General features: G+C 38.9%; 1 protein-coding gene across 1 annotated transcript in view; it reads right to left on the bottom strand.

The window, feature by feature from the left end:
* srgap1b (SLIT-ROBO Rho GTPase activating protein 1b) overlaps positions 1–12136 on the bottom strand; it is a 55631-nt gene that overhangs the window by 11708 nt on the left and 31787 nt on the right. Inside the window, exons 5-10 of the mRNA XM_060889100.1 lie at positions 11840–12016; positions 9650–9778; positions 4470–4691; positions 4003–4104; positions 1823–2020; positions 731–815 (exon numbers count right to left, since the gene is read on the bottom strand). Coding sequence (XP_060745083.1) covers positions 731–815; positions 1823–2020; positions 4003–4104; positions 4470–4691; positions 9650–9778; positions 11840–12016 — 913 coding nt within the window. The remainder of the gene's footprint in view (positions 1–730; positions 816–1822; positions 2021–4002; positions 4105–4469; positions 4692–9649; positions 9779–11839; positions 12017–12136) is intronic.

The raw sequence follows: 12136 nt of genomic DNA on the forward strand, positions 1-12136 counted from the left end.
CATCACTATTCTCTGGGATGGTTATAAATACATTTTATGTTTCCCAATAATTCTATTCACTTTAATTTGTATAGTGCTTTTAACAACGGACATTGTCTCAAAGCAGCTTTGCAGAAATAATCCTAATATATTAAAAATAAATAAATAAATAATAATAATAATACCAGGGCATTTAATTTAACTTTATTTACTTTAATTAAAAACAATCAGCAGTTTTTTAATTTTTTGATTTTGTTATGTTCATGTTGATCATTAAGTGTCTTTGTCATGTCTCACTCCACAGTGGTGCTAAATATGAAGCTCATAGCGAAGTAGACACTCAGGACTTTAGGAATTTCTAGGGTTTCATATGTATTTCTGCTTTTCTCTAACCTACGAAGAGCAAAGTATTCGAAGAAAAGTGACAGAAAAAAAAAAAGTGATTTTTTTTTCTCCACACAATTGTTTCTATGTTTAAAGTAAACCTTGTTATGGAACCCATTTCTGCTCTCGGAGACGCTCCGAGTGTTTGTTCATAAGCAGCTAAAATCTGAAGGTGTTTATCTTCAACTACTAAAATTCTGTGTGAGGTTATCAACAGAGGGGAAAACACACGTCTCACACTGAATCCTGACTCGTTTAATATCAAAAATCTTTTGAAACAGAGATGCAGAAAATGTCTCCGAAATGCATGTATGGATGTGAACAAAGGATGATGGTGACTTTATGGTGGAGCTGCTGATGAACTCACCTTCTGCTATGCTCCTCTTCAGGAGATCGTGCTTGGCCTGCAGTTTGGAGATGAGGTTACTGCCTTCCAGATACTCCCGCAGTTTCTGTAACACACACACACACACAGTCAATATTAATGTGATTAGACCAGTAATTAATGATGTAATTACTCCAGGTCAGCACACACCAGTCCCATTACTGAGTAAATAAAACTAGGACCGGTAGAAAGCAGGACACTGGACCACTGAGATTTACGGCTTTATCTGGACATGAGGAAACCGAGCATAATGTCAGAGCCACAGTCAGTAATAAACGTCAAATTAAACAAAATTTAGTCCATTATCTCAGCTCTGTGTGTGTGTGTGTGTGTGTGTGTGTGTGTAGGTGGGTGTGGGTGTGGGGGGGGGGGGGATTGAAGGTGTGTCCCAAATCACATACTTATGGTCTACAGGTCTACGGCATTGAGTAATATAAATAGTGGGAGTCATGTGTTCACTTAAAACTCGAAGAAAAAGAAGAAGAAAAAGACGAAAAGACGAAGAAGAAAAAGACGAAAAAGAAGAAGAAGACGAAAAAGAAGAAGAAGACGAAAAAGAAGAAGACAAAGAAGAAGACAAAGAAGTAAAAGATGACAAAGAAGTAGCAGAAGACAACAACGACGAAGAAAAAGACGAAGAAAAATAAAACGACAATGATGAAGAAAAGGACAAAGAAGAAGGAGAAAAAGATGAAAATCTTTGAAGAAGAAGACGACTAAGAAGACGAAGAAGAAGAAGGAGATGACAATGACGAAGAAGAAGAAGAAAACGAAGACGAAGAAGAAGGACACTTCATGCACTCGACACTCTCAGCTTTACTTGCGTAGCAGAAAAGGGGCGGAGCTACAGGCACTGGTGCTGGATGAGGAAAAAAACAAAAATGTCGACACTCTGCTGACATCTTAATGAGCTCACATTGTACGTTTATTTTTCAACTTTTTTTAAATGTCACCGTATCCTGCTAAAGCTGCTGTGTCGACTGGGAAACAGCGTCTACTTCCTGTTAGTAAACATGAACAGTGTAAGTGTGTAATGTACAGCAGGTCGTGTGGGACGCAGCTCGAGACTCGTACAGTGAAGTAGAAGAGCTCCGTCTCCTGCTGGTTGGCTCGTCTCTTGGCCAGGCTCGGTTTGCTGAGGTAGGTGTCGGACACGCTGGACTTGACCGACTCGGTAGAGCGGCTGTGCTGGAAGCTCTCAGACACGTCATAGTCCTCCATGTTCAGCATGTCCTGGATGGTGCTCAGGGTGGCTTCTGAGGTCTTCTTCACCTGTACGGGACACGACACACACAATAGGTGACATGTAGTGAAATTCACAGGGTTGTTCATAAAAGGTGACAAATTTGTGAGGTCATAAAATGTCAAACTGGGGTTCCACTTCCTGGCTGAGAGGCCCGGAAGCCCTGCGTGGTCTTCTGCTGTTGTAGCTCATCCAGCTCAAGGTGGAACGTACTGTGTGTAAAGAGTGATTATACGAGTTACTAAAGACTTCCTGTCACCAATCTGAGCGTTTACCTCTGATCTCACTAATGGATGGATTTTGACTATTGTTATGTCCAGATTGATAGAAAAATAGTTTCTGACGTCCCGGAATGGACCTGACTGACGTCATGCTCGGGTTTATATAGTTAATTATAGTTAACTAGAGTTAATTATAAAGCGAAAGCATGTACATGTTTTGTACATGATCTATTCTGTGATATATACTGTGTAGGGACTCCAGATGATTGTACATGGAGTGTGTGTGTGTGTGTGTGTGTGTGTGTGTGTGTTGAGCAGGAGAATGTTAGTGCACAAATTAAGCCTCCATCAGCACTTTGGTTCTGCCCTTTTACACGGCAAGGGCTGCAGGAAACAGCTGGTCTGCCAGCAACCGGTAATAAACAACCCTCCTTTCCAACAGAGCAGAAGAGAGAGAGAGAGAGAGAGAGAGAGAGAGAGAGAGAGTCAAAAAGGTATGCAGTTGTGTGTGTGTTTGTATGTGTATGTGTGTGTGTGTGTATGTGTGTGAGGGAGAGAGAGAGAGAAATATAAGAGTTTGTGTGTATGTGTGTGTAAGGGAGAGAGAGAGAGAGCGAGAGAGAGAGAGAGAGAGAGAGAGAGAGAGAGAGAGAGAGAGAAAGGAAGTGTTTGTGTGTGTGTGTGTATGTGTATGAGAGGGAGAGAGAGAGAAATGTAAGAATTTGTGTGTATGTGTGTGTAAGGGAAAGAGAGAGAGAGAGAGAGAGAGAAAGGAAAGTGTTTGTGTGTGTGTGTGTGTGTATATGTGTATGAGAGGGAGAGAGAGAGAAATGTAAGAGTTTGTGTGTATGTGTGTGTAAGGGAAAGAGAGAGAGAGAGAGAGAGAGAGAGAGAGAGAGAGGGAGAGAGAGAGAGAGAAAGGAAAGTGTTTGCGTGTGTGTGTGTATGTGTATGAGAGGGACAGAGAGAGAAATGTAAGAGTTTGTGTGTATGTGTGTGTGAGAGAGAGAGAGAGAGAGAGAGAGAGAGAAAGAAAGGAAAGTGTTTGTGTGTGTGAGAGAGAGAAAGAAAGGAAAGTGTTTGTGTGTGTGAGAGAGAGAGAAAGAAAGTGTTTGTGAGTGTGTGTGTGTGTGAGAGAGAGAGAGAGAAGAGAGAGAGAGAGGGGGTAGAGAGAGAGAGAGGGTAGTAGTTGGTTGGAAGAAGTAAAGAGGTTCTGATTTACGTTTTATATGCAAAAACACTTTAGCAAAAAAGTGTGTGTCGGTGTGTGTTACATACATAGACAGATAATTATTTGAGAGAGAGAGAGAGAGAGAGAGAGAGAGAGAGAGAGAGAGGTGGCAGCTGGTATGGAGGAGTGAAAGAGGCAGATTGTTTGATCTGCATTTTATAACCCAAAAAAAATTATAATTTAGACTCTCTGTGTGTGTGTGTGTGTGTGTGTGTGTGTGTACGTGTGTACATCAAACATAGATAGATCGATAAGCAGATAAAAAAATTTTGAGGGAGAGAAAGCAAGAGATAGCAGCTGGTAGGGAGGGATTTAATTTGCATTTTATATCAGCATAATCTCGCTACATTTTATAGCCTAAACACGTGTGTGTGTGTGTGTGTGTGTGTGTGTGTGTGTGTGTTGAGAAGAAGAGGAAGAGAAATGAGGAGAGTGTGACTGTGTCTCATCTAATTCTTCATTCTCAGTGGAGGTGCAGCTGCTAGGGTGCTTGTTCGTGTGTGTGTGTGTGTGTGTGTGTGTGTGTGTGTGTGTGTGCGCGCGTTTGTGTGTTTCTCACCTCCTCGTTCTCAATCTTCAGAGTGGAAAGACGTGACTGGAGCTGCTGATAGCGGAGAAGAAGTTCAGCCTGCACCTGCGGCATCGCCGTGATCTGACTCACCTGCCAACACACACACACACACACACATTCATGAAAACACAATGACAAATATACAACAAACCAACATGTATACACACAGAACATACAAATACTTGCACAACAGACATACACAAATAACACAGATACACAAAAATACACAGTGAACACACAAATAAACACACAACAGATAAACACACAAATACACAAACAAATAAACATAAAAACTCTCTCACACACACACACACACAGAGTTTCTGGGTTATCTTTAATCCACTGTAATGATGGTGTTGTATTAAAGTGTATAAAGAACAGGCTGCGGTTGTGTGTGTGTGTGTGTGTGTGTGTGTGTGTGCACCATGTCTAATCAGCACTAGGTGGCGTCTGACCTGGTCTCCCATGTGTGGCTGGAAGTTGAAGCGAGCAGGTGGTGTGAAGGCAGTGGGATGAGTCTCCATAAAGCGCTGCCGGTCACTGCGGGGGTCCAGACTCTCTACTGCCCCCTCCAGGATGTCCAGCCCCTCATGACGAGACGTCTCCAGACTGTACTCAGCCGACAGGTAGGTGCGCAATGCTCGGCTCAGGCTGGAGTGGTAGCCCAGGTCACAGCACTGACACACACACACACACACACAACACACACACCCCTTTTCATTTTAACAAACATCCAATCACATGAATAGTGTGACATCATGTAGCTCAATCGTTCCGAAGAAATCATCATCGTCGTCGTTTAAATCACACGCTCTCACTTCCTGTACGTTTCAACTCATAACCTTCTGAAGAAAGAAATTGGCATCACACTTAAAACTGAACTGCGGGTTTGTGCTGGTAAATGATCTGCTGTGTTGATTTAATTGTGTAGAATTCATCACAGCAGCTGGGGGGCAAGGGGTTTAACGGTCAGCATGTTTGCCTCTTTCCCTGGGGGTCAGGAATTTGATTCATATCTTCTGTGTGTGTGTGTGTGTGTGTGTGTGTGTATATACTGGGGTCCTGTAGCAGTTCTGAAGGCTTCATTGCCTCATTTGACAGCCTGTCGCTACATATCATGCAGACAGGGCCTGGTGCATCAGAATCACCTGTCAGAATAAACCTGTGTTTTAAACATGACTCCTGATATTTTCTATTAAATAAAGCTTTATTTTTCTCGGCAGTCTTCTGACTCATCATTGGGCCTTTTCCCCTCAGCTCTAAACTTATTTTAGCTTGATTGTGGGCTTCAGGGGGGCACGGTGGCTTAGTGATTAGCACGTTCGCCCTCACACCTCCAGGGTTGGGGGTTCGATTCCCGCCTCCCCCTTGTGTGTGTGGAGTTTGCATGTTCTCCCCATGCCTCGGGGGTTTCCTCTGGGTACTCCGGTTTCCTCCCCCGGTCCAAAGACATGCATGGTAGGTTGATTGGCATCTCTGGAAAATTGTCCATAATGTGTGATTGCGTGAGTGAATGAGAGTGTGTGTGTGTGTGTGTGCCCTGTGATGGGTTGGCACTCGGTCCAGGGTGTATCCTGCCTTGATGCCCGATGACACCTGAGATAGGCACAGGCTCCCCGTGACCCGAGGTAGTTCGGATAAGTGGTAGAAGATGAATGAATGAATGAATGTGGGCTTCATTTTTGGTATCGAGTGACAGATAAAGATCCGGTAAAGAACAGGTAAAGATCCCTGTATATGACCCGTTACTACGGAAACAATAACAATATATTAGAACGTTAATGTAAACCTATATATTGTTTGTGTTCCAGTCCAGAACGTGCAGGAAGAAATGTTAGAAGTAATTTTTGTTTCCTTTAAATACAGAAGCAGATGTGTTCACTCTGTCACAGTCTCTGGTCACATTAGACCCTTAACGGTGTTATAATTACATCACAGCCACGCCTCGTTTCTCTTCACCTTGTGCTCTGTGTACACACAATTGGTTCCACTGATAAAAACAAAACAACAAAAATAAAATCCTAAATCTTAACTTGCTAATGCAGACGTTTTAGTTACACGTCGTGTCTGGTTTGAATTCCACATCAGATTCGAATCTGAGGACTGAAATCTCACCCATCGGCTTTCACAAAGCAGTGTGTAGATAAAGGGTTGTCATACGCGACGACTTTTCCACACAGAAGGTTGATTATCTCTACAGGCAGATGAGCCGTGGTTAATTCAAAGCGTTTCTCTGACCGACTCGAGCTCTTTAAGGTTAATTCAAAGCTGCTCTAATCAATGCTTCACACTTTCCACACACACACACACACACACACACACACGTTTTCCTGCTGTCTTTATCGGCTCCGGCGGTGAGCGAAGACGACCTCGATGAAGGTCGAAAAGATGCCGCACTGTTATGAGGCGAACATTGCTGACCAGAATGCGCCTGCTGTTAGAGCTAATGAAGGAAAAAAAATAAAAAATCAAAGAAACACGCTAGAGACAAGGCTAGAAAAACCCTCAACACGTTTTAGCACACAGTAAGAGGGGAATTTGCTTTCTGCTTCAGCTCTCACTGCCTTTACAGTCAAACATACTGTAGGTAAAGCAAATCGACACCGAAGTCCTGATACCAATCCATCCTGCTCCAAAAAATCTCAACGCTTCACTGTGGTTCCTTATGATACATCTTTGTGACTGAAATACTACAATTTATTTATACATAGTATAAATAAATTGTTTATTGTGTGTGTGTGTGTGTTCATGTATTTGTCTGATGTTTGTTGATTGCTGGCTTCTTGTGTTTCTAATGTACATTATAGCTAATACTTAGTACTTTTATTAAATGTATTGGAGTTTTATTGTTAAATTTTTTTTAATTTAAAGGTTCAATGGTATGTAACCTTTCTTCCATCTTCTTCCTGTCCTCTGATGCACACTACCCTTCAAAAACAAACAAACAAACAAACAAAAAAACAGAAGGAAGGCATGGAAAGAAAGGCATCCTACTAGATTAGATTGGCTGTAAAATGTACGTTCTTTTAAGGGGTGCCATTAATTTTGGAGCATCGTTTTAGTAGACATGATGCAAAAACAACATTTAGCAATCTTAAATATCTTGAATGTAAACAAATTTATCTACTATTGATCTAAGATTATTAAACCTCTAGAGATATTTTATTTTTTTACTATGTTCTTATTCTCTCCGCTGATCAGAATAGCTACGTGTCTAGAAATAGTTTAATAACCTTCGATTTGTTTGGTTTTATTAAAATAAATAGTAAGAAATAGATTGAAGATATTTAAACTGGCTGTCAGTTGTTTTGCAGTTGAAGACTCACAAAATAACGGCGCCAAGTGGTCAACTCCAAAAATAATGGCACCCCTTGAGAGAAAACAAACATTACAACCATTCAAAATTTCCGTCCACACAAAAATCGGTGCCACAAGAAATTTTTTTTTATTACAGCAGAAAAAAAACCAATGCAGTCCACCGATGTAAGTGCTTTCAACACGAAAGAGACAGATGGTGGAACTGCTCCAGTCGTACAGCATAATGGCGATTAAAGGAAAAAAATACAAAACATAAAAAATGGCATCATGCCACAAATCAATAAACTCAGTGTCTGATGGACCTTCAGAGAAAGGTGTTTAAAAGGGCTGCAGAAAGAAGCAGCGGCTTCTAAAACTCCGAACTGTCTGTGAAACTCACTGAATTGGATGATTAATCGTCTGAAACTTTTTTAAAATAAATATTTTTACCTGCATTTTCTCCCAGTTTGGACACTTACCTAATTCCCACCCTGTCCGTCTCCATCTCACGCTTCCTCTGAGACATGAAGCTAGTGCATCATTGACACAGAGCAGCAGCTAAACACTACACACAGTTCAACAGCTTGATTTTTTTGTTTATTGTGTATGTGTGTGTGTTCATGTATTTGTCTGATGTTTGTTGATTGCTGGCTTCTTGTGTTTCTAATGTACATTATAGCTAATACTTAGTACTTTTATTAAATGTATTGGAGTTTTATTGTTATTTCAATATGTACTTTTATTTACTTTTTTTTTTTAGGATGACTATTTACCATCTGTCTAGGGTGAAAAATAGCCATCTGGCTAACTGGCATATTGACAGAAATGTTTATTAATATGCATTTCCCCCTGTAATAAATAAATAAATAAATAGAAATACCTTCTGCACATTCGCGAACCCACAGACGCCTGTGATTGGTTACTGTTGCTGTGATTGACAGCTGAGAGAGTAACGTCATCTCTCTCACTTACAGAAAAACACTCGTCATTTTTTCTGGAATTGTAGCTGTTTTGAAACCAGTTTAGAGGATCTTGTAAAAAAGAAAGTCATTATGATGTTTTAAATGAGAACCTGGTTGCCTCTGCCATGAGGTTAAGACTTGGCTGTGGAAGAATCCTGATCCCAAAGACGTATATAAACAAACACAGACAAACATAGTTTCTAAACCCTGAGTAAAAGGAATCCTTTCAGGTGTTAAAAGCGTCTATGAGTTATGGTGTTTAACATTTTCCACTGCTCATACTTTACAATTAACCCTGGCTCTTCGTAATCTGACATATCACACTGTACGCTTCTAAACCCTGGTTAAATTTGCATATTTATGCTGTCAACAAGCACGACTGGATAAATACTGCATGTGATAGCTTTAAATAACGGCTTGTCTCGTGCTTTCACATCAGCGAGAAAAAAAATGGAGGTGTGTGAAATGCCCAGCTGTTTTGAGCCTAAGAAAAAATAAAAAAAAAAAAAAAAAAAAGATAAAGGCAGAAGACATTTTCTGATCAGAATTGTAATAATAATAATAATAATAATAATAATAATAATAATAATAATAATAATAATAAAATAAAAATAATAATAATAATAAAAGCTGTCTCCTCTTCGCTCCCATGAACACATTTGCACAGCTTGCTGCAACATTTGGAAAGCACATGGTTTGCCACAGCAACGTTAGGCTTAAAAGGTGGAACCACATTATCCTGGGGTTAAGTGCAGCATGAAAAGCCCTAGAGAATTACAGGGCAGAAAATAATCTCAGAATTTGAACCCTGTTAAAACTTTTCATTGTATCTGACCAGCATAATCACGTGTATAAATGTAAAAAAATTAAGTTGATTTAAATGTTGTGTATGAACGCCAGAGCAGTCCGAGATCTTCTACAAACGTACTATAGCAAAAGGTTCAGTGGTATTAATCTCTTTAATAAATAATTTGCCTTGAAATCAAACTACATGCCCACATATCCATGGTTTATCTTAGAATTCTTACCCGTATATGTATTTCCGTTATTATTAATTATACAGGTTATATTTTCTCCCCCCCCAAAGGGTGCCAATATTTCTGGAGATGAACGTAAATAAATGCAGAAAGTAAATGTAGTGATGTTTGTATGTACCACGTGTGTCTGTGTATGTTTTTTTTACCCCTTTTTCTGTGTTATGCAGCATCTTTGTCTTTAATTATAAAGAAACAGAGACCTAACTAGCGAGCATTAATCTGGACTATAATTCATCAGTGTTTAGCGAGGTGATAACAGCAGATAGAAGTGTCTCACCACGCTACGCTTAGCACGCAACACATCCCTGCTTAACTAATCAACACTGTTTTGATACTCACGTCAATCAAGTGGGAGAGGTCTTGGATGTAGTACTTAAAGAGAGCAGCGTTGGTAGCTTCCAGAGTCAGCAGATATTCGTTGCGAGCTTTCATAACCTTCAGCTTATTCTCAGAGTATTTAGCCTGTCGCTGGTGAGGAAGAGAGGTGAGAGAAACAGGAAAAAGGAAAAGGAACACAGAAAGTGGGAGGTGAGAATATGATTATGTCTGTGATATTAAGACAAGCCTTAGCTGAAATGTTCAGTACAGTAATTGGGAAGTGCTGCTTTAATTAAACCCCTTCAGCTGGAAACAGAGTGGACTAATGAAACAGAGGAGGAAATTAAAGTGGGAGGATCACTTAAGCTTCAGGAAACTTAAGCTTTAAAGACAACAATTAGACTGACTCAGGTCTTAATCTACATAGACACATACACAAGTACTACTACTGTACACTATACTATACACTATACTACACTACACTATATAATACACAACACTACGCTATATTATACTACTACTATCTACTGTACTATACATTATACTATACTAACTTATACTACACTACAGTACACTATACCATATACTACACAACACTGCACTGTATTATACAACAATTTACTACACTACAGTACAATATACCATATTACACTACAGTACACTATATAATACACAACACTACACTATATTATGCTACTACTGTCTACTACACTATACTACAATATACCATATTATGCTACTCAACACTATTATACTACACTTTACAACACTACACTATATGATACACAACACTGTATTATACTACACTTTACAATACTACACTACACTATATTATGTACACTACACTACAATATACCATATTATACTACACTATATTATAATACACAACATTATACTACACTACAGTACAATATACCATATTATACTACACAACACAACTATACTACACTTTACAATACTACACTACACTATATTATGTACACTACACTACACTATACCATATTATACTACACTATATTATAATACACAACATTATACTACATTACAGTACAATATACCATATTATACTACACAACACAACTATACTACACTTTACAATACTACACTACACTATATTATGTACACTACACTACACTATACCATATTATACTACACTATATTATAATACACAACATTATACTACATTACAGTACAATATACCATATTATACTACACAACACAACTATACTACACTTTACAATACTACACTACACTATATTAATGTACACTACACTACAATATACCATATTATACTACACTATATTATAATACACAACATTATACTACATTACAGTACAATATACCATATTATACTACACAACACAACTATACTACACTTTACAATACTACACTACACTATATTAATGTACACTACACTACAATATACCATATTATACTACACTATATTATAATACACAACATTATACTACATTACAGTACAATATACCATATTATACTACACAACACAACTATACTACACTTTACAATACTACACTACACTATATTATGTACACTACACTACAATATACCATATTATACTACACTATATTATAATACACAACATTATACTACACTACAGTACAATATACTATATTATACTACACAACACAACTATACTACACTTTACAATACTACACTACACTATGTTAATGTACACTACACTACAATATACCATATTATACTACACCACACTATATTACACTACACTATAAAACAGAAACTGGAAAACAAACAGAGGTGCCTTGCGTAAATGTAAAATAAATGTCTCCTAACCGAATGCTTCACTTCATCAATGAAGATGTTTTACAATAACTTTGAAATCTGTTTGTTTTTTCATCTTAAATAATGTGGAGCTACTGCTGTGGAAAAAATCCTTGTGTATGAGCTATTACTATGGAAACAGACATATTCCAATATTAGATGTTATAATAATGTTATACACACACACACACACACAGTACCGTGCGCTCTCATTGCTCAGAGTCCCAACAAATGAATAGATGTGTTATTATTGCCCTACAATATGTGTTGGAATATCGCACAACTCTATTTACTGGTGTGATGGGGAATAAAGCTGAAATAAAATAATTGGAGTATCCTTTTAATATAGTAATCACTTAACATTACTGCTGTCTAAAGCAGAGTAACAGGATTGTGTCTCGACTCTCGTACCTTCTCCTTCATCTTCTGAATTTTGCGGGCGGCGTTGCGGCGCTGATGCCGTTCCTCGTTGCGCAGACTGAACACCTCTCCGCCTCGGCCCTGTCTCTCGCCCTGACGCTCGGCCTCCTTCAGCTTGTTCTCTGAGCTCAGAGTCTCGCTGTGGTACATGTGGTAGGTTTTCATCACCTGCACAGAGTTTGCCGAGCAATCATTATTACACGTGACCACAAAAACTAAGGCGTTGTTATCAGAATTAATCTAACAGGGTTGGTTTGTTTGTTAGGGATGTGGTAGCCTAGTGGTTAA

The sequence above is a fragment of the Tachysurus vachellii genome, chromosome 16, assembly GCF_030014155.1.
Source record: "Tachysurus vachellii isolate PV-2020 chromosome 16, HZAU_Pvac_v1, whole genome shotgun sequence".
NCBI classification, from domain to species: domain Eukaryota; kingdom Metazoa; phylum Chordata; class Actinopteri; order Siluriformes; family Bagridae; genus Tachysurus; species Tachysurus vachellii.